We start from the raw sequence: 22,152 nt of genomic DNA, 5'->3' as shown, positions 1-22,152 counted from the left end.
ATAGTTGAATTAGCTTTATTATTAATTTAGGTTTAAGGCTCCTTTTTCACCTTTATGAGTAAACTGTTCCTTACTGGCATTAATAAACAATAAATAGAAATTGATGAAAAAAATTTTAAGTGATTTGTTCACACTGCTGCTTCTGATTATTTATTAAAGTTTATTAAGTACTGCTAAACTACTTCTTAGGTTTGTCTTACTTTTGATTAAGCATTGGACAGATGAAAAGTAATCGCGAAGTTTTGTTTAACTTTACCTACTGAGAAATTCTGGATATTTTTGGCGTATGAAGCCCTCTGTCATTTTTCACTCCATCATTTCAAATAGCATGCATTTTCAAGCTGGCTATCTTAAGATTTCAGTTTATGTCCAGGAACTGGAATGCTACTAATTATCTTACAAACAGAGTGAACCATTATTGCTAGATAAAGGTCAAAGGGTTTTAGGTAGATATGTATCTACATATCTTTCTCTCTGTGTGTATATGTATATCAAAGTATGTATCTGTAATTCTGAGGTGAAATTCACATACCATGAAAGTGACCATTTCAGTATACAGTGACATTTCATATATTCACATCTAGAAATTATATTTAAATGAAAATAGATGCCATTCGAACGGATTAAAAGGAATAAATCCATCAAGGTTTATAATTTTCATTGCATTGTTAATTTTGTGTAGCATTTAGACCTCAACTTCAAAATCATATTTTTCTACATCTGTACATCCCACCTACTGTTTCTAGTAATGTGTCCTTCCTCATTTCCTTGGCAAACTCTTTTATAATTTGTATGTGCCTTGAAGTTATGGATGTAGATAAGCTTGCCTATTCCAACCTGTGACCATGCTGGCAATATTTATAAAACAGTTCGTGAATTGTAGAAGGAAAAGTTATAGGTAAAGTATAAACTGAAATCTATGTGAATGTCTCTATCTGTTTTCTAAGCTCTAAAAGTTACTATTTCATACATTAAACAAGACTGAAATATTTCCCTTGTTACCACTTATAGTTTAAAATGTAACTGTAAGGTAAAAACAAACAAATAAATAAATAAATGAAATGTAACTGTAGGAATTTAAATTACTATCCTTAGAACCAAAAGGTAGGGGTGTACTTGCAAATTAACACTTGTCTTTAATATTTTCATTTTGTAAGTGACTAAAATTAATAGTATGATATATTCTGAAAATAAATTGTTGCCCATTCACATTTGAAGATTTTATTTAGCTTCTTTCTGTGATTGAAATTTTGCAGAGATCTCTATTAAAGATGAGATTCTTATATATCTGTGAAAGCATCAGATTTTCCACTGCCTAATTTTATTAATTAATTTTATTAATTCTTATTATATAATGTTGTGCTATTCAGTCAGTTGAAAATAGGAGTTTTGAGATGATCTAGGCTTTTTGGGAAGTTTTTAATTCTTTTTCATTTTGTGTGGGTAAATCTTCCATGAGTTAAAATTATCCCATTTCCTTCCTCATATATGTGTTGCCTAGAAGAGCCCAATAAATCGGGAAATTCATTATCAGATATTTAATAATTGCCTATTATAATCCATCAAGGAGTTTATAATCTAATAGTAGATTATAAAGGCTGTACATAAATAAGGGATGGCTGTCCTAAGAGAGGAAGACAAAGGTGAGATTTTAGAAAATGAGAAAAATACCAAATAACATGAAAAAAGCATTGAACTTGTTATCATAAGACTTGGGATTCCAACCCAGTTCTGCTCTCTAGAAGGTCCGTAATTTGGAAAGTAATGGGGTTAACAGCCTATATCATGATTACGGAAATCAAATCACTAAATATGTATTTTGTAAGGTATATAAGGTGCTATGCAGAGATTAGGCATTCTTACCACTGTTTAATGACTTTATTTGAGAAAAATTACAAATGCATTTTCTAAAAAATATTTGTGTAATTGGAAAAGTTACTTTAAAACTGTCTTTTTGGGGGGCGCCTGGGTGGCTCAGTGGGTTAAAGCCTCTGCCTTTGGCTCAGGTCATGATCCCAGAGTCCTGGGATTGAGTTCCACGTCGGGCTCTCCGCTCGGCAGGGAGCCTGCTTCCCCTCTCTCTCTGCCTCCCTCTCTGCCTACTTGTGATCTCTATCTGTCAAATAAATAAGTAAAATCTTAAAAAAATAAAATAAAAATGTCTTTTTGGTTTCCATGTGACTTATTTGTAAAATTTAAATAATAATGAAAGTGTTGTTTTAGAATTTATATTTTAAAGTTTGAGGTATTCATCAATCATAGATAATGGGATTTTTAGCAACATTGTCTCTGTCACCTGCAGTGTAAGATGACAATTATTTTGAAGCTGGATTTTTTTAATGTGTATCTCAGTTACTTTTTAACATGTGGTGAAACTCTGCATGCTGTGAGCATTATATGAATGATCAAGATGGACACAGATATTTGCAATTTTTACATTTTACTATTCTAGCAAAGAATATCTATCTTTCATCTTAGCTCTTCAAGCAAGAAGGGTTGTACTTTTTAATCGGACACTAAATATATTAATTTCATAAGGCCAGATAATGTTAAGCATATCTAGGAGCATCTGAGTCTCAGTGTAATTCTAGCGTTAGTCACCGACCTGTTCCATAGTTAACAGCCTGGTTAGGGTATTTGATATAACAGTTTGTACCTAAACATATTTAAGATTTGTTCCTAAAACTGTTTATTTTGTGTCATAAATGTTGATAGATTTTCATAGAGATTAAAATAGCATTGTTCCATATAGATGCAAATCCTTATTTTTGTGTATGATAAAACAAAAATACATTTAATAAAACAAAAGTGCTCCAGAAAGATCTTATTAATGGGAAAGTACCCATTATATTTCTCAAATTTATTTATATAACAGGCATTTGCTAAAAAACCATTTTTTGCAAAGAACCATGTTATTCAGTGTAAGGAGATAAAACTGAAAAATGTATGGCCTCCTTCTCAGTGAACTTAAAACCTAGTAGGTAAGACATTGATGGAATTCATTAACAGGGAAATATTAAAGTTGCAGAATTGGAGATGATGGAACCAAAGAATTTGAAACAACGTGATGAATTAAAAATAACAATATAATATAAATATTTTAAAATATAACAAAAATCCTCTGTGTAAAGGCATATCATCATCTTTTATTTCATTAACCATTTATAAAGGAAATACTAATTGAGTGAGTAATGTGTAAGGCCCAGGGATATGAGTCAATAAAACAAAAATAATTCCAAAGTGGATGTTGTAATTATTATATAAAAATGGGTAGCTTAATGTATTAAGTCCCTGATTCATTCACCAGGTATTTATTGGATGTCTGTTATGTGCTAAGTTCCACTTCGAGCTGGTAGATTTAGTCTCTGCATGTACCAGACCGGTTTACTTTGTTCTGTTGTTGTCACAATCTCTAGGCTCTTTGAACTACATGTATTTTTAAATTCATGCCATGAGCCTTAAAGAAGACTTCTCACTTAAGTGAAAGTGAGTAAACCCTAAATTTGTTTGAGTGACAGTTGTTTGCAAGTTTGTGCCTTACTGTTGTATATTTAGAGTTATTTTAATTACTCTACTCCTATCCCTCAAGGATCCAAGAGAAGGCAATAAGTAATTTGAAGTCAAAATGAACTGTCATAAGATATCATTTTCTGTGTCCCTGACACATGATTAAAGACTTAGGAGACTTTCTTCTTAACAATTAAACAAAGTTTTTCCAAAACCTCATTAATATTAACTTCTAGGAAATACTGATTGAGTGAGTACTTTTCAGGCCCAGGGATATAATTGTGGAGCTTATAGTCTAGGAGAGAGGCTCACAGTCCCTTATAAATCACACATGTTATATATAATTATAAACTGTAAAGTAATAATTATAAGGCTGTAGATACACATTGCTATAAAAGCTTTTAACTGGGATATTTAAGAAAGTTAAGTTTGAGACAACATCTGAAGAATGAATAAAAGTAACTAGGAAAAGACATACAGAAACCTTATTAATGCTATTTTCCCAAACTCTCCAGCAATCCATCCTGTGTACCGGTTTAATGAGTTACTTATAAATATTCCATGTGTCGTTTTTGTTTGAGAAAGCTAGCGCTTATGTTTTGTATTTTCATTGTTAGGTATTTTACCAAAAAAGGAATGTTTTATTTAGCCTTTTGTTTTTTACTTAGCTTATTCATCTTAGCTGCCTCTTTCAGAAATCATCTTGCTTGCTTGCTTGCTTGCTTTTCCTTAAGTCTGCTTATTTTCAGTTCTATTTCAGGGGATCTATTCAGGCATATTATTTCAGATTATACATTCACTGAATCCCCTCCTCATTTTTATGTGTGTATTCTGTCCCATCTGACTTCTTAGTATAACAGTACTCTGCAAGTATGTATAGCAACAAAATCAGATTCTGTTTTTTATGCTTTTCATCCATATGCATGATTAATTCTTTTTTTTTAAAGATTTTATTTTTTTATTTGACAAGATCACAAGTAGGCAGAGAGGCAGGCAGAGAGAGAGGGGAAAGCAGGTTCCCAGCAGAGCAGAGAGCCCGATGCCGGGCTCGATCCTAGGACCCTGGGATCATTACCAGAGCCAAAGGCAGAGGCTTTAACCCACTGAGCCACCCAGGCGCCCCCATGATTAATTCTTAAGTAGCGCCGTGATAACTCAGAAACAAATTCTAGATGGAGCAAATGTTTTCATAACACCACCTTCTGGGTTCAGTATATATTCTTTGAGGCTTTTTTGATACATTCTAATTATATGTAACTATATAATTCATATTGTAAAAAATTTGTATTATATCATTTTTATTCATACTTTTTATTTTTAATGACATATTACATGATACTTAGTCATGTAATACAAATAATAACAAAATGATCTTTGTAGAAATTTGCAAAAATTTATTCTGTATTACTATTTTTTGTTGCTTCTGTTGGAATTTACTTAAGGGGTCATATTAGTAGCAACCTTAGTCCAAAAAAAGTGTCTGATTTAAAGATTAGTCTGGATTCTCTCTGTTGTATTATTGTCGAAACTGTAGAAGACTTAAGAAAGAATCCATTTGTATGTGAACCAAACCTCATGTCATCTGAGCTACAAAAATTAATACAGATTTATAACAAGGTCAAATTATAATATTTGGAACTTTGAGAGTATCAAGAAACAAGTCCTCAACAGTTTTTGTGAATGTGCTGTTCTTGACCTTATCTCAAGGCTTAGCTAAACTTTGTAAGCATGTGTCATCTTAACGTTGTTTTTAGATTCATTACTTTATCTTCATCATTAAGAAAGTGAGTTAACTGGTTTTGCACAGTTAGGACTCCAGAACTTCACTGATGTTGAACTGATTGCTTTAAAAGGATAATTGTTAGAAATCAGTTTCTTATTTCATCCTATGAAGTAAATACTGCTGCTTGTATCACTCACTGTCTTCATCCATAATGATTACTACGTCAGTGGCAGAAAACTCTATTTAACTTAAGTTAGATATGTTCTTAAATGAAAATTCCCATTATTCCATTCTCTGTTTCTCTAGTTATAGAGGTGTGTTAGAATTTTATGCAAGACTTTGGTGACCGATTTGAAATTTGATTCTGTATAAATTTTGTCATGTTACCTACTTTTTGTCAAACATTGTACTCTAGTGTGTTGAGTTTGCTTGAGTGTGTGTTTTCAGTATTCATTTCCAAATTATCTTATTTGTCTCTTTAGCTTCCCACTCATTTTATATGCATAATATTTCATTTATTCATACATGTTTATTTATCCAGGCAATACATGCCAGGCAGTGTTCTAGACTATGATGATACAGTGATGAACAAAACGAATGTAAGAATTTATCACCACATGAGCTTACCTTCTAGAGAAGGAGATAAACAATGAATAAGAAAAATAAAATATACATGATATTAGATGGTGATAAGTTCTGAGGAGAAAAATTCAGTAAGGAAAAGAAGATAAATTTAGTTGGGGTGAGGAAATGGGGAATTGAATATCATATAGGGTGGCCAGAGAAGACCTCACTGAAAAGGTGACTTAATGCTGAAAGACTGGAGCAAGTAAGGGAGCCATTATCCGTATGGCCATCTGAGGAGCTATTCAAGCGGCAAATGTAAACTCCTTAAGGAGTATATATGGTGTGCTTTACAAGAAGGAAATGAGCGTGGCTGGTGGGAAGTATTGGGAGGGGATATGTAGTGGTAAGAGAGATGATAGAAAACAGATTATGTAGAGTCTTATAGACCATGGCAAAGACTTTGGCTTTTATTTTGAGGGAGATAAGATTATAGCAAAGTAATGGCAATGATCTGCTCTAAGAGGAACTCCTGATGTTAAGAGTGGACTGAAGGAATCAGAGAAAGGGAGAAACAGTATATAGATTTTTAACTTTATGGAAGAATACATTTTCAGGAAATATTGACTAATAGAATTGTATATATTTAAAGTATACAACCTGATGGTTTGATATACCTTGTAAAGTGATTTCTAGGATCAAAATAATTAACACCTCACAGTTAACTGTGAGTACTTTAAAGTTAAATACTTTCTTTTGTGCATGGTGGGAATGCTTAAGATTTATTCTCAGTGACTTCCAAGGATATAATGCTGTATATTTGGTTGAAATATTGTAGTTGTATGTTACACTTTTATAACCTTTTACATTTCTTTATTTCTTAATCAATTTAATCTAAGAATGCCTTTCAGGATCTCTGATTATTTACAGATAATTTCGTTAAGAAAATGTGATTTAAAATAGTCTTTGAAAATGTTTCTTTTCCTATATCTGAGTGTAGAATTATTTTTGTAACCCAGGGATTATTGTTGCTTTAGTGATTTAATAATTGAGTGTGTACCCTGTGCCATATACTGGGCACTGGGGTTTGCTTGTTGATACTTGGTCAAGCCTCATACTTACTCTTTGACAGGATCCAAATCTTTGTTTCACCAGTGAATAAACTGAGACACTGAGAGAACTTGCTCAGTGCATTGCATGCCTAATAACAGCTTAGCATCTTCAGTATGAGATGTTCTTAAGTATCATTGTTAATTTGTCACAGTAGATCTGGCTGCAATATACAAAAATTCTTTAGGCAATTTATTAACAATTTGCCCTGAATTGACTCTTACACATACTGCATTGAATTGAATTATATTCTGTGGTTAATTTTATAGTAAGCTAACTCCTATTTGACCCTCACTTGATAAAACAAATATCCACGTAAAAGTGGTCTATAAGTTGAATTCTGGTAAATTGAATCTTATTTTATACTTGAAAAGGAGCTTTAATTTTTTTATCTTTTAACTATGAAAATAATCTTCCAGTAATATAAATAATATCCAAATTTAGGTAATTTAAATGTTCTTATTTATTAACATAGAGTTTTCTTAGAGCACATTCATGTTGGTATCTGCACATGTATGGGCGAACATTTTGTGAACAATCCAATAGAAGTATTTATTACATCACATTGCATTCCAGTGCTTCCTGCATTGAAAAGTACGGCCAGTAAGATATTTTTCATTTGTTAAATTTATTGCTGTCAGTTTATTCATGTGATAACTGACCTGCATGCCTATTTGAAATATGAAGACAGAGAAAAGGGGTTGTGGCAGAGTTTGAGAAAATGTTACTTATCTAATATTATAAAACCACAAAGTGCAAGATTTGAGCATGCTGATAATTGCAGTTTTGTCACTGTGCATTTTATTTCTTTGTCAATAATGTGTAAAGGACTAGATGCTTTTGGTGAAAGAATAAAACATGAATAACCCCATAAGAGAAATACCAATTACTACTATACTGATAAGTAGGAAATAGTGATCATCTGAGGTATTCTTCAGATATTTATTATTATATTGGATATAATATAATAGCCTCAAACTTTTGGCATTATTTTTTAATCTTGGAAGTTTTATCAGATGGGACATATGTGTAAACATTATGTAAATGCATGTCTTGTTTATTAAGTCAAGTGTTTCTCTTGCTTTATTTCCTGTGATTATCATTTAGCAAAATGCATTCAAGGTCATTTTCTTCCTTCCATTCTTTCTCTTTTTTGACAGTTTGAATTATGTTTAGTCATTATAAAAATTAGTTTCTTTATGGAAAGTTAAAATTTTTCAGCATATCGAAGTTTTATCTATTTATTTTTATTTTTGCCATTTTATCCATTCAGTAGTATTATGTACATTCATATAATAGTTTTTCTTAGTGAAACTTAATTTATTGTTGAACGTAGTCTTGCTGAAGCAATATCTTTATATTTATTCTACTTTTTTCTTCCTCCAGAATCTATATCGATTTGAAGGCACTGGTTTTTCAAACATTCCTCAGCTTATAGATCATCACTATACAACAAAACAGGTCATCACTAAGAAATCAGGTGTAGTTCTGCTGAATCCTATTCCTAAGGTAAGTGCATTTATGTATACACACACACAAACACACCCCACACACACACGTATTCTTTTTTAAATGTGAGTTAACATTTACCACAACAAATAAAGTTCTTAGATTATTTATAAAAATTTGGAAACGAAAGGGCTTTGTGATGACCACTGGTACTAATGTTGAAACATAGCACTTCCTTGGTTTTATTAAGATGGGTTGCCTTTTTAATTCAGTGTTTGCTGGGTTACAAATGACCTATTCTTTTTTTATTTTTTTCCATTCCCAGTTTTCCTTAAAAGACTTAAGACTTTGAAAAAAAAAAAAAGACAAGACTTTTTTTACTTTATAAGGTTCAGATTTTGAGTTCAGTTTATACAAGATCTTCAGATGTAGACGTCAAAGACTATGTCCAGCAATTATGAGTAAATTAGAATTTTAATTTTGGATATTAAGTTTACAATATATTATAAGACATTAGAAGTTTTAAAAACTACACTACTTTTCTCAAATACAGTAAATCATAAGTTTCTTACATAGAGCCAACAGGTAGCTACCTAGATGAGAGATTGTTCTAGGTAATTTTTACCTCTGAAATCTAGCACAGAACACATTGCTTTCATTTAGGAGATTCATGAGGAGAGTGGGCATGAACATGGCTTGTGTTTTAGGATAAAGCCTGTGGGACCGGGCCCAAAATAGGGCAATGGAGCTGGCTTGGCTTCTGAGTACTTTAGACTGGGGTGGTTAAGAGTCCTTCTCTTTGAGGCCATCTTCTATGAAGAATAGCGTAGCCATGAACAGCCAGAAAACCTTGTAGGTAAATGTCTATCAATTCAATTTTTGTATATCTAGGGATGACTTTTTAATATGAAGCAAGTGTTATTCCTAAGAGCTAATGTGTAATCCAGATTCTGCTAAAGAAATTAAAAAAAAATCAAAACAACTGTTAGACTGTACTTTATTAGTCAGGAACACAATGTCTATATTTGTACTCACATAATATTATTCAGTCATTCCCGAGGGGCTGAGCCTTAACATTGCTTTCACAGAAGATTTTGACAGTTGCTAAACACCGATTCTGTGGCTAAGAAATTGGCCTCCTTGCCCAGTTTTCTAGAGTTATAAGATTGGCTTATTCTTCATTTATGTTTTTCCATTTGCTATTTCCCCCATTTTAATTTCAGGAAATCCTATAAAAATTTTCCTTAGTTTGGAACAGGTTGTCACTTTTTTCTCTAGAAAAACAGAGAAGTCTGTCAATGTTTCCTCTTCCATCAATGAATAACTGCTGTTGTTCTACGGAATTCTAGTTCTTTTCTTTGATTAAGGTGATCTATTCATGCAGTTTCATTTACTGTTTATATATCAGAAGTTTACAAATTTATATTTCTACTTTACATTTATGTCTTTCCCAAAAGACATGAGATTTTTTCTACTCTTTACATAAAACTGAGTTTATCACCTTTAACTCCAAATTTGGTCTTCCTTTTTAAATAAATGGCACCAGTTTTCCCCACTATTCAAAAGTAGAGGTTCCTATGAAACCTTTTATAAGCCAAAATGACTTAAAGCAAAGAAGCAATTACCATTTCACAAAAGTGAAAATCCTCTTTGAATGTCTTTTGTTAGCTAAAACAGGTACTAAGTCTTTTGTAAGAGCAGAGGAGCATAAAGCAAACTTTTGAATAATGTGGGGAACCTTTGCCATCAAATACTTAGCTGCTCAAACCACAAATGTAGGGGTTGTCTTCAGCCTCTCTACCACTGCCCAACCTCTATCATTGTGACAGGAGTTTTGTATCCTTCCCTGTACATGTAAAAGTATATACTTGAATTCCAGTATAATTCCAGCATGAAATAAAGTTCAGTGCAGTGAAGATACACTTTTTACCCATGTTAGGTCAACAAGATATGCAACTGCGTTTTCAGAGATGTTGATATCCCATTTTACAGCCAACCAAATATTTGCATTTTCTACTTGCTGAGCCAGGTCTAAATTGAGAGACCAAAGTCATAAAAGAGGCACATAAAAATGCATATCTGGGCTTGAATAAGAATATATAATTTCAAATAAAGCTATATCCTTCTCTGTATAAAGTTTTCCATGAAATGAGTCTAGATAAATGGAATAGATTCTGTGGACTGTTAAATGGTCAATTATTCTCTTTCTCCCAAACCCCTAATGCTCTCTGTGGAGCTGATTATCTCATCATTTTATATAACACTAGCTGTGAAAATAACTGTAGACTGAAAGCTATAGAAGATTAAGGAGCTATGTATGATTGTTTTATGAGGTAGAAATTTGAAGTTTATCTAGTTATTAACCTGATGTAAAGTACTGGTATTTGAAATAGGCAGATCATTATCTGTTTGTTGTAAATATTGTTATGCATGTTATTTAATGAATTATATTATGCTTTTAAAAGAAAATCACAAAGCAGAGGTTGTAGAAGTTAGACAATTTTCAATTATGAGTGAAGAACAAATTGATACGGATTTTATTATGGTGGTATTATCTGTTATATATCTTCCTTTAAGAAATTATTTATACTCTTATAATAGGAATCTATTTCTTGATTTAATTTATATAAGAAGTTATTGTCTTTGACCATATAATATGCTGTAAAACATCTCATTTCCATCTTGCCAGACTTAATTTTTAGCCTACATAAAGAATGCTATTTTGGTTTCAATATAATTTCTGTTTCTAGCAACTTACTGCTCACTTCCTATTTATTTCTTTCTTACCCATGAAAATACAAGTACATCATCATAATGCCTAACTGGAGGACACAGTAGCCAAAGGATTCTCTTTCCTGTCTTCAGAAGTACAGAAAACTAGACAATCTAGAATTAGGATTTATTTAACTTTCTCATGATAATAAAGCTAGTGGGTGCCCAAGCCATCCCTCCCTCACCCTCCACAGGCTGATTCTCCTGCGCTGCTTCCCAGAGCCTGTGAAAAGGTTTGGAAGATGCAAGGCATTGTTGTCAACAAGGGTTATCGACCACCCAGTACCATCTTTATGTTAGCAAGCACATTGGATATGCACAGAGCCTCTTCTTTGCTGAGTCAGTTTCTGTGCCAATGTCACTTCATCACAGAGGCCTTTTCTGACTACCTCGCGTGAAATAACCTCTTACCCCCTTATATTCCCCTCTTCCCTTACTATCTCTTTGCTACAGTTGTGTTTACTTGAAATTATCTCATATGATGTATTTTTACTTATCTGTCTTCCTCAAGTGGAATGTAAATTCCGTAAGGGCCAGAATTACATTTAACAATTAGTGGAGCTGTAGTGCCAGTGCCTAGAACAGTGCTCGCCCATAGTAGGCATTCAGGAAATGTTTGAAACATTGAAATCATTGAGTGATTGCTAGAAACCAGCTACTTGCTGAGTTTTTATATGCATTATTTCATTTAACCCTTACATATTATTATGGAGTATTATAATTACCCCATTCAAGATTAGTGTTGTTTTTAACCTCATATTTGTTATGAATGAGGAGCTAAAGCTTAAAATCATAAACAATTCACACAAGATAACACAATAGGTAAGACGCAGAGCTGAGATGGGAGTCTCTGTTCTTATCTACTGTTTCTGTGCACTGTAGAGCCTAAACTTCAGAGACTAGAATAAACAAGGGACGGTTAAAGGAAAAGGAAATATCTTTGATTCCATAAAATATTAAATTGAAAAAGACTGTAACATATAAAAAAATGTACCATGAGTCTTTATGAAAGAAAATCAATAAACAGTAATATTAGGTGCCAGAACTAGGATTTGAGGTAAAATATAGGGCTTAGTAAAATTTAGTTAAGAAAGACACCTAGTTCAACTTTAACATTTAAATGGTGACTTGAAAGTTTATTTGCCTTGTTAAGTTTGATATATCTTCAGATTTAGCTGTTTTTTAAAAAGAAATTTCGTTCAGAATGGAAATTAAAGTTCATGAATAAATTCAGGTGAGTTAGGCAAGGAGCCATTAAGTTGAATTTCAGACAAATGATTTGCCTGCCAGCTTAAATCGTGTACTTATGGCTTTTCATCAGAATTTGGTTCGGGACAGCAGAACAGTAGAGGCAGATTTTTGCAGAGAATAAGTCTTTCTGCAACAGACCGGTCTGAGGCAACTTTCACCAAATCTATATTATGTCCCGCAACAGATCCATAGTATGTCAGAGTGCAGTAAATGCTACGAAAATGAAGCCTGTCAGAAAGATGATGATCTGAGTGTATGGGTTAGGTAGTGTGTATATGTGCATATATGTGTGTGTTTATGTGTGTACATAGGAGTAGCTACTTTTTTAAAACATGTGATCCAAGTAAGACTCCTAATGAATTTTGAAGAGAAATGAGAACCAAACTAAGGACTTTTCTGTATGGTTATATGCAGGAGTAATAGTAAAAACCTTTAACAGCACAGCATGATTACTGGCCTATGGGAACAGATGTCAACTCTAGACCGCTAGAGCCATGTTGGCATTTATTGACTGAGTAGCTTCCTTGAGTGTCTGGGGAAAGAGTGTTCCTTGGTGTAACTGAGGAGCTGTAGAAGCTAGTGTGGCAGAAAGAGCATGGCTGAATGGAAGAGTGATTGGAGGTGAACACAGATTTAGATTAATTTAATAACAAATATGCATTATCTTAAAGGGTCAGTTGTTTGTACTTTAAGAAATTCACTTCATTCAAGTAGAAGCTCAGTATAAAATTTTACAAGTTTTCATAGTGAGTCTCTTTAAAACAAAAGATTCATATTCAGTAGTGCTAGTCAATTTAATTTCCAGGAACATTTTTGCAGCAATATGGTCATCTGGATAAATTAGAGTAAAACCCATGTTTTGATTTCTAAAAACTTTTCTCTCTAGCCCATTGCTGTTTTTTAAATTTCTGTTTTGCTTGGTTTTGGGTTTTTTTTTTCCTCCTGTGCCACCAGGCAGTTCATTCAGTTCTGACACTACCTGGTTATGACTCAGATCCCATAGGTTCAGGGCTCATTTCTACAAGACTGCCCCCCAAACTGCCCAACTTCACATGCCAGTCTTAAATCCAGATTGTCAGTTGTGCTCTTGACCTACTGGTGATAGATGTGAAGTCCCAACAACCCCCTCTTTAGGTTCAGTTAATTTGCTAGAGTCCCTCACAGAACTCAGAAAAACATTCTCATAGTAGATGACCAGATTAATATGAAAGGACATAACTCAGGAACAGCCTGATGTTAAAGATGCTTAAGACAAGGTACGAGGAAAAGGAAACAGTACTTTCTTGATTTCTAAGGGTACAACTGAAGAAGTTTCAGAATATAAGTGAGGTTCAGTGAGGTGGAGTCCAGAGCCAGTGACCAAGAAAGAATTCTTGAGACGTCTTTGGTGCAAAATGGTGGTTTATTAAAGCACCGGAACAGGACCCGTGGGCAGAAAGAGCTGCTGCCTATAATCCTGAGGAGGGGCTGATTATATACTCAGGAGTTGGGGAGGTGAGGACAATGAGGGTGTTCAGAAGGGCTGTCGTATGTTAAAGACTGTTAAGATACTGGAGGCCTGGTTATTGTTGAGCCAAGGCGGTTTTTCCCTCTAATGAGGCACGAACATGAAGACAATTGGGAGTTTCCTGGTGGAATGTCACATTCCTACTATCACACATCCTTGTCAGTGAACTTTAGGGTTAGAACAAATTCAACTTATTTACATTCCTTCCACCTCAGCCTCCCTCAGTTTTATGGAGGGGAAGGTAATCTTTGGGCTTCAGGAACAGAGTTATGGGTTTCTGGAAGTTACACTATTGTAAATCACTAGGACATTTGTAAACTGAGGGAGACTCTTGTCTTGCATGACTGTGATCTCTATTAGTTTACCATTTATTTTTCCTGTAGGGCAGCCAGGAGTTCCTGAGGAATGTCACACATGTCACATGGGGGGCGGGGATGCGAGGTGTAGGGTGCTAGCTTCTGCTTTGTCCTTAGCTAGCCTTTTGCTCCTTCATCACAACTGTTCCCAAATTTCCACACTATTACCAACTTGGAAGTTCTCCCTACCCTGTCTTTCTGGGTTTATGTGGAGGCTTTATTACATAGGCACGATTAATTAAATCATTGAGCACTGGGACATGAACTCAGTCTCCAGCCTCTCTTCTCTTCCTGGAGGTCAATGGGGTGGAACTGAAAACCCCAACTCTCAAATCACAAGGTTAGTATTCTGGCAACAAGCCCTACCCTTAGGTTACCTAGAGGCTAGCCAACTATCATCTTTAACATAACAAAAGACACCTTTATGGCCTTCAGCACTTAGAAACTTCCAAATGTTTCTTTGTGCCAGAAATGGAGACAAAGACAAAATACAATTTCTTACTATAAATCATAATAACACACTCAGTAATATTATTTTAGGAGAAAAGCGTAACAAATAACATGGAGGACATGGGAAGATGAAGAGGGGAAGGGAGTTGAGGGAAATTGGAAGGGGAGGAGAACCGTGAGAGACTATGGACTCTGAAAAACAACCTGAGGGTTTTGAAGGGGCGGGGAGGGGGGGAGGTTGGGGGAACCAGGTGATGGGTATTGGGGAGGGCACGTATTGTATGGAGCACTGGGTGTGGTGCAAAAACAATGAATACTGTTACACTGAAAAGAAATTTAAAAAAATTTAAAAAGTTCTGGTATAGAATGCTTGCTGTTAAGATTCCTATTTAATTGCCTCTTTTAGATCAGTTATTAGGTCTATTGAGAGTGGAAGAACACAAAAAATTACAAAATGCCCTCCTCAGGATAAATTCATCAAGAATACATAAATCTCCATGTGGACTTCTGAATTGAGCAGAAGGAATCCAATTTTAAATAGTAATATTTTACCACTCCCAACCATGTGATCTGGGGCAAGTTAACTGCTTATAGTAACCCTACTTGGTTGTTGTAAACATCATGCAAGAAAATCTCTGTGGCTATATGTTGGAAACCATAAAATACCATGTTCTTACTTCTTTAAAAACTTTTTCACATGACAAATCAGAACAGAGGGCAAACTTGGAAGACTTTAAATTATGAAGGAAGAAAAAAAGACATTTATTGAGTCCATAGTCTGTTGACAACACTCTACTTTTATTATTTTATTAAATCTTTTCAACAACTGTGAATTGAGTATTATTATCCCCATTATTAGGTGAGGAAAGTCAGAGATTACAATTTACCCTAAATCATATTTCTTATAAATTTTCGAGGTGTGTCCTGAAACTTACTCAGTTCTATTTATCATCTTTTTACTATAGCCTCTCCAACATAAATTATAGTCTACTGTCTCGGTCATGTCAGTAGTTTAGCAAAAAAATTTTTTCTATAGTCCAGTATTCTAGCACTAGGAAGTAACAGTGAACTTGACAGTCATCCTTTATGAAAATTAGTCCAGCAGGAACTATATAGCATGTTGTGCTAAGGAAAATATTGAAATATTCAGCCTTCATTTAACATAGTCTGTGAAGTCAAATTAAACTTGGATTTTAGGCTTGACCCATTTAATAAAGTAAAGGAACCCTGTTGTAGGACATGTAACATGTAGACTGACTTTTAGTTTCTTATTTCAAACTTTACTAGCAGTTACTTTGAGGAAGAGCAATGTTAGACTCAAAATTAATAGGCCCTGGAGACCACTAATGTTCTTTAAATGACCTCTCAAGAGTATTTTATACATAAGCCTACCTCATACTTTCTTAAATATTATGATTTTTTTCAGTCTAAGGAGCTAGGCTTTTCAGTAATCATTCCATATATTTCTTATTTACCTTGTAAATATTTTAGGGATGATAGGAATAGGTAGATGAGTCCCAAGAGGTTAAAAGATTAACTCATTGGAATTTTTTTTAAATGCAGGTAGAAGAGCAGGATTTGGTATTTATAGCACAAACATTGCCCAAAGTATGTCATGTCTTCACTTTAAAGTACTTGTGAGCCCTTTCTATGTGCATGACTCAAAGAAGCATGTAGAAACATATAAGAAAATGTATAAGAGGATTTCTGGCATGAACATGGTTGCATGACTTAGCGTTTTTTACTGTTGCCTACTGGAAACCATAGCAAAAGAACATCAAAAGTAAAATATCCATTAACTGTATTTTTCATGAAACTAAGAACCATATATAATTCACCAACTTTAAAATACATATCATGGTAGCCAACCTTAGACTGGGCAGAAGTTTTATAGCACAAAATTAAGACATGATCAGATAGCCCAGCTGCCATAGATCTTACCAAGCTCCAGCAAAAATACATTTTGAAAGAGGAATTTACCCCACAGTTCTCAGGCTATATTCATTGCTTGCATCAATGAATGTGGAAAATGGGTGGGGAAAATAAAATTTTACATATAACTTAAGTGATGCAGCCAAAGCTGCACTCAGAAGAAATTTTAGAGCCTTAAATACTTGCATCATAAGACAAATAGTGAAATAATTGAGTGAAGCATGTAACTCCAAAAATTAGGAAAAACAAATCCACAATAAATAAAAGAAAGCAGAAAGGAGGAATTATTAAGATAAAAGCATAAAGAGATGAATGAGAAGAAGAGAAAACAATATTTGTATTTATATAATAATTGCTTTTAAAATGATCAATACATAATTAAGAACACTTGTCAATTTAACCAGGAAAAACCTATATACCACAGAAGTACCAGTCTCTTTAATATACAAAGAGCCTCTAAAACTTGTTTAAAAAGAGAGAGAGACAACCAAATAGAAAAATTGGCAACGGGCATGAGGTGATAGTTCAGAAAACAAATATACAATTGGCTTTTAAAGATACGGTAGTTAATTGCTTCACTTGGTGGAATAAAAAGAGATTAAAACTATAATGAGATACCATTTTTTCACCTATTACATTGGCGTGAATTCACAGTTTAGTAATTCACTTTCTTGGCAAAGATGTGCAGAAGAGGCTCTTAGATACTTTGCTAATGAGAGTATAAATTAGAAGAATCTCTGTAGATGGCAAATTGGCAAAAATCCTTCAGAATTATAAAATGTATGTGCTTTTGACTTAGCATTAACAATTCTGTAATCCTTTCTTTAATTGTATTTGTGTACATCTGAACAGATATCAATACAGGATTAGTCACTGCACCATTGTTTGTAATATTAGGAGATGAGAAATAGTTGAAATGTTCATCAATAGGTATCTAGTTAAATCAACTATAGTATCTTATCCAATGGAGTATTCTAAATGAGGAAGCTTTCTATGTACTCACTAGAGACAGCTCCAAGGTGCACTGTTAATAAAAGAAACTATAAGGCAGAGTTTATGTTGTGTTGTCTTTTGTATAAAAAGTGCAAGGAGTATAAGATTATGTATCTGAATTTGCTTTTTTAATGATAAGGAAGCTTTTTATATACGCAGGATGCTACAACTAATAATGATGATGTCTAACAGAGGATACATGTTTTGGTGGGTTTGAAATCAGCAGCAGTGGTTTAAGGGAGACTTTTTACCATTTACATTTATTTTAGTTTCCTGTTTATATTTTATTTTTTGAAAACATTGTGAATCTTTTATCCATTTAAAACTTAAATTGAAAAAATATTTGAAACTGTGGTACCTGCTCTGAAACAGTTAAAGTTTTTCAGAGAGGTGCTTTATTGAAAAATTATTGTTATAAGGATAAAACAGTCATGTTATATGTTGTTAAAGTAGAAACAATTTATAAAATATTATAATGGTATTATCTCATTTTTAAATAATGAAATAGACATACACATACAGAAATGTATGTGTATACATACACAAAAAAGTTGAATGACAGTACTCCAGAATATTATGATTATCTCCAGTTAGAGGAGTTATGGGTAATTTTTTTTTTTTTTTTGCTTAAGTTTGGTTTTTAGATTTCTTTCATTGAACATGTTATTAATTTGGTAACATTGAAATTTTTCTGAAATAATATTATATAATAATGCTTAATAGAACACTAAAGCAATGTTTTAGGACTTTTTTCCCCACAATGCATAGAAAGAAATTGTATTTTATATTGAGACCCAGGACTCGCAGAATTTTAAGTGCAGATATGTATGTGTGTCTATGCCTGAATCAAATTTTATAAAACAACTTTTTTATGTTTCTTATATGTGATGATTTCTATTATCTTTTTTAAAAGTCTACATTCAAAAAAATGTTTATGAAACTCAATTTGAAAAATATTCATAAAAGGTTTTTTAAAAAAACAATAAAATAGATTTTTAAAGTACCAGTATGTTCCATTATGTACCGGTTTGGAAAAAGAACAAATGGCTTGAAAATGGTTCACACAGGAAGGTGGACTTTGAAGTAGGTCTTAAGGATAGGCAAAAGGAGTAGGGAAATTTTTTTGTGGTTATGGTAAGGGAATAATCTAAGACAGGGGAAATAATGGCAAGGGAATAATCCAGAACATGGGACTTGTTTTAAGGAAGTAAAGATCAGTTTGATGGAAGTAGATGATTTAGAAAGGTGAGTAATCGCAAAAGTTTTGGCTAAAGTCAGATTTTTTTAAGACCGTTGAATACCAAGATTGGGATTTATCTATGGAAAACGTCATTCTACTGCAGATATGTAAGCAAGGGATAAATGTGAACTAAGCATATCTAAAGAATAGTTGATGATACCACATACTCCATTAAAATGTTGAAGGCTGTCTACCTTTTTAATTGCTTGAAGAAGTTAAGGCATTTATTGGCACATTTAAAGAACAAATCAGTTTTCATTTTAACTATGTTTCAGAAACAATGTGTATAGCCATAAACAAATTATAGTACAGTGAAAAATGTTAAAATAGAAATAGAAACAAATTATTAGTACCAGTGAAAAAATAAGTAATGGTGGACATTTAACAATAGTAAATAAAATACAAAATGCAGGCTCTTAAAGACTGTTTATAATTTCTGTGTTGAGCTTGAAATTTAGGTATAAATCATTATAGAAAAAGAGTTAACTTACTTCATGGTTAGAGAGGAGGAAGGATATTAATTTGCTTAAAGCAAAGTTTTACTACCAGTAAGTTCCAAAGGAAATTTCTGTCTTGGGATTTTAGATATAACAATGTCTTTAACAATATTTCTGCAAAAATTTAGGAAGAGATTTCATTGGTTGTTGCTTTTAGTGTCCTTTAATAGCCAAAGGCATAATATAAAATATAACGTAATATAAAACATTCTGAATCAGCATTTTTTCTCTATTTTTAGTTTTTGCTGAATAGAATAGTAAAACTCTCTAAGATCTAGATTTATGATTAAAATATTAATAAAATTAGCATCAAATATATTAAAAAGTTTAATCAAGTTCCATAATACCAAAAGATTACACCTATGACATTTACAAATATCTCATCTTAATTGTATACCTGAACAATTTAACATTTAGCTAAGTTTATGGAGAATCCACACAATGAGTGTAAAAAAAAAAAAAAAAAAAAAAATCTTACCACAGAATGGGGTATTTCATTCACACTTTACCTGTACAAAAAAAAGTCCACAACATGTTGCCAATAATATTTATTTTATTTTGGAAATTATCAGTGCTAAATAATTGGATGGGAATCACCATCTGTTTTAATGTGTTACTTTTCAAATCTTGAACTTAGATAGCGAGAACCTATTTGATGTTCTAAATGGATTAAGGTAGTGAAAGCAAGAAGTCTCTACCAAGAAAGAGATAAAGGCACTCTGACAGAGAGTATTTATTATGTTAGTACTTCTGTAATTGAAGCGGGAATGAAGGGGTCAGTAGAATAGAAGGGGCAAGGAGTGGTAAGGTAAGGAGGAGGTAAGAGGAGATAGTAAGAGGCAGAAAGACACCAGGAGAGGAGGATGCTCTCTGCCTCCAGGCTGGCTGGTCTCTTCAGCCACATCACCCCTCTTCTTCACAATTACTTTCCTCTTCTCTTGCCCCATAGCCTGGGGCCTGCAACAACTTCTGAAGTAGAAAACCTTTGATAATGATATGCGATTTCCACTTTATTTTTTTGTCAACTTTATAAGGCACAGATATTCATAAAGTAACCCATACACTCACAGTGAACTTTGCAGTAGTTACAGTACTTAACTTTATGCAGCTATTGTTAGTTTTTTCTGAGATCCCCGTTAGCTAATAAGCCCCTTAAGAGCAGTAAGGCAGTCTTTATTCATTTTTATGCATCTCAGTGTCAGTTGCATAATTCAATAAATATTTGAAGTTATTTTTGAGAAAATCTGGACATTTAATAAATGTTTGATATAATATGTGGAAAGATATTATAACCAAGACTTTATATTCTATTTTAGAACAATTTTGACTTTTATTGTTTCCAAAGTGAAGCATGGTTGAGGCTTATGAATGAGATCTCTTTGGAAATAAGATATGTTATGTTTCATTTCCATTTGTACAATAGTTAATTTTCTACATTTTCATTTTCTTCTTCTGTGGTTTTGTTCTAGAAGTTACTTTTTCATGTGATTATCATGCTCTTAGCAAACTTTGTCACTATTTTTTAAGTACAGATGGAAGATATTTCTGGTGCACTTTTACTCGGCTTGTCTGTGCTTTATACTATTGTGAAATATCTTTGATTGGCTCCGTAAAATTCATTTGACACCTTGATGAGACTTATCTCTGATACCACTTTAAAGTGGTCAAGCAATCTTACATAATATTTAGTATTCTTTATTTGCAAATTACTGTCTTGTATTAACCTATTTCAAAAGTGAAAATGAAATACAAGAACAGGCATTGCTTGTTTTCACTTTTTAAAAGAGCCATTTATCTTTCTTTACTGTGTTAACTAAATTAGTGTTCACCTTTTGCTACATTGTCCTTGAAGGGAACAATTTAATTGTGCCACAAAAGACTTGTCCCACATCCTACTTTACTTTACATAGACTAAATATGCATGCTAAGAATTTTAATGACTTTGAGATAATAGGATTTAAATTAGAAAGACCAAGGACATTAAAAAGATATCTGCAAGTGATTTTTTAAAATGGAATATCTCATTCATCTATAAGCCTTAGAGAAAATGAAACTTTAAGTTTTTCCTTTTGTTATTTATGTAACAACTGCTATATATTAAAACTAGACCAAAAAATGAGGTCTTATAACAGAAATACCTATAGAGAGAAATTATCTTGTGGGAAATCCTGAAACCTTGATTGGTGACTATTTAATGAGAAATAGAAGCAAGATCACCAAAGTTCATTTATTATTTCTTGTGTGTCTCATAGTAATAAAGAACCTTCATGTTCAAATCATAGCCCTCATTGTTCTGTGGTTTACCATTACAGATATTTCCTAATGGTGGACTCAAGGGTTAAATGATTTAGCAATACTTTCTGGCAATGCTCTGTTCTCTTTGGAATAATAAATCTGTATCCTTTTTTGGTCCTGGAATCATTTCAGTTGGAGACCATAATAATCTTTTTTTTCCCCCTTTGGTGCAAAAGGGTGATTTTATTAAAGCACAGGGACAGGACCTATGGACAGAAAGAGCTGCTTGCACTGGGATTATGGGGGAATGGCTGACTAGATACTTGGGGGTTGGGGGAGGTAAGGAAAAAGGGAGGTGTCCAAAAGGATTTTCATATACTAAAGAAAACTCTTGGGATACTGGTGGCCTTACTATTGTCAGGCTAAGTCTGTTTTTCCCTCTAGCAAAGCAAAAAAAAAAACAATGAATACTGTTTTTCTGAAAATAAATAAATAAATAATAATTAAAAAAAAAGATATAAGATATATACTCTGCCTATCTCAAGTATTTATCAAACTGCAGTTTA

The 22,152-nt window shown here is 33.1% G+C and overlaps 1 protein-coding gene across 3 annotated transcripts in view; it reads left to right on the top strand.

Moving 5' to 3' along the window:
• The window catches only part of FER (FER tyrosine kinase), a 536,624-nt gene that overhangs the window by 276,984 nt on the left and 237,488 nt on the right, over nt 1–22,152 (top strand). For all 3 annotated transcript variants that reach the window (XM_044264382.1, XM_044264368.1, XM_044264376.1), the window contains exon 13: nt 8,291–8,413. In XM_044264382.1, the coding sequence (XP_044120317.1) occupies nt 8,291–8,413 (123 nt within the window). The remainder of the gene's footprint in view (nt 1–8,290; nt 8,414–22,152) is intronic.

The sequence above is a fragment of the Neovison vison genome, chromosome 1 (genome assembly GCF_020171115.1).
Source record: "Neovison vison isolate M4711 chromosome 1, ASM_NN_V1, whole genome shotgun sequence".
Classification (NCBI taxonomy): Eukaryota; Metazoa; Chordata; class Mammalia; order Carnivora; family Mustelidae; genus Neogale; species Neogale vison.
Note: the sequence above shows the minus strand (reverse complement) of the source record. Positions and strands in the feature narration are given on the sequence as shown.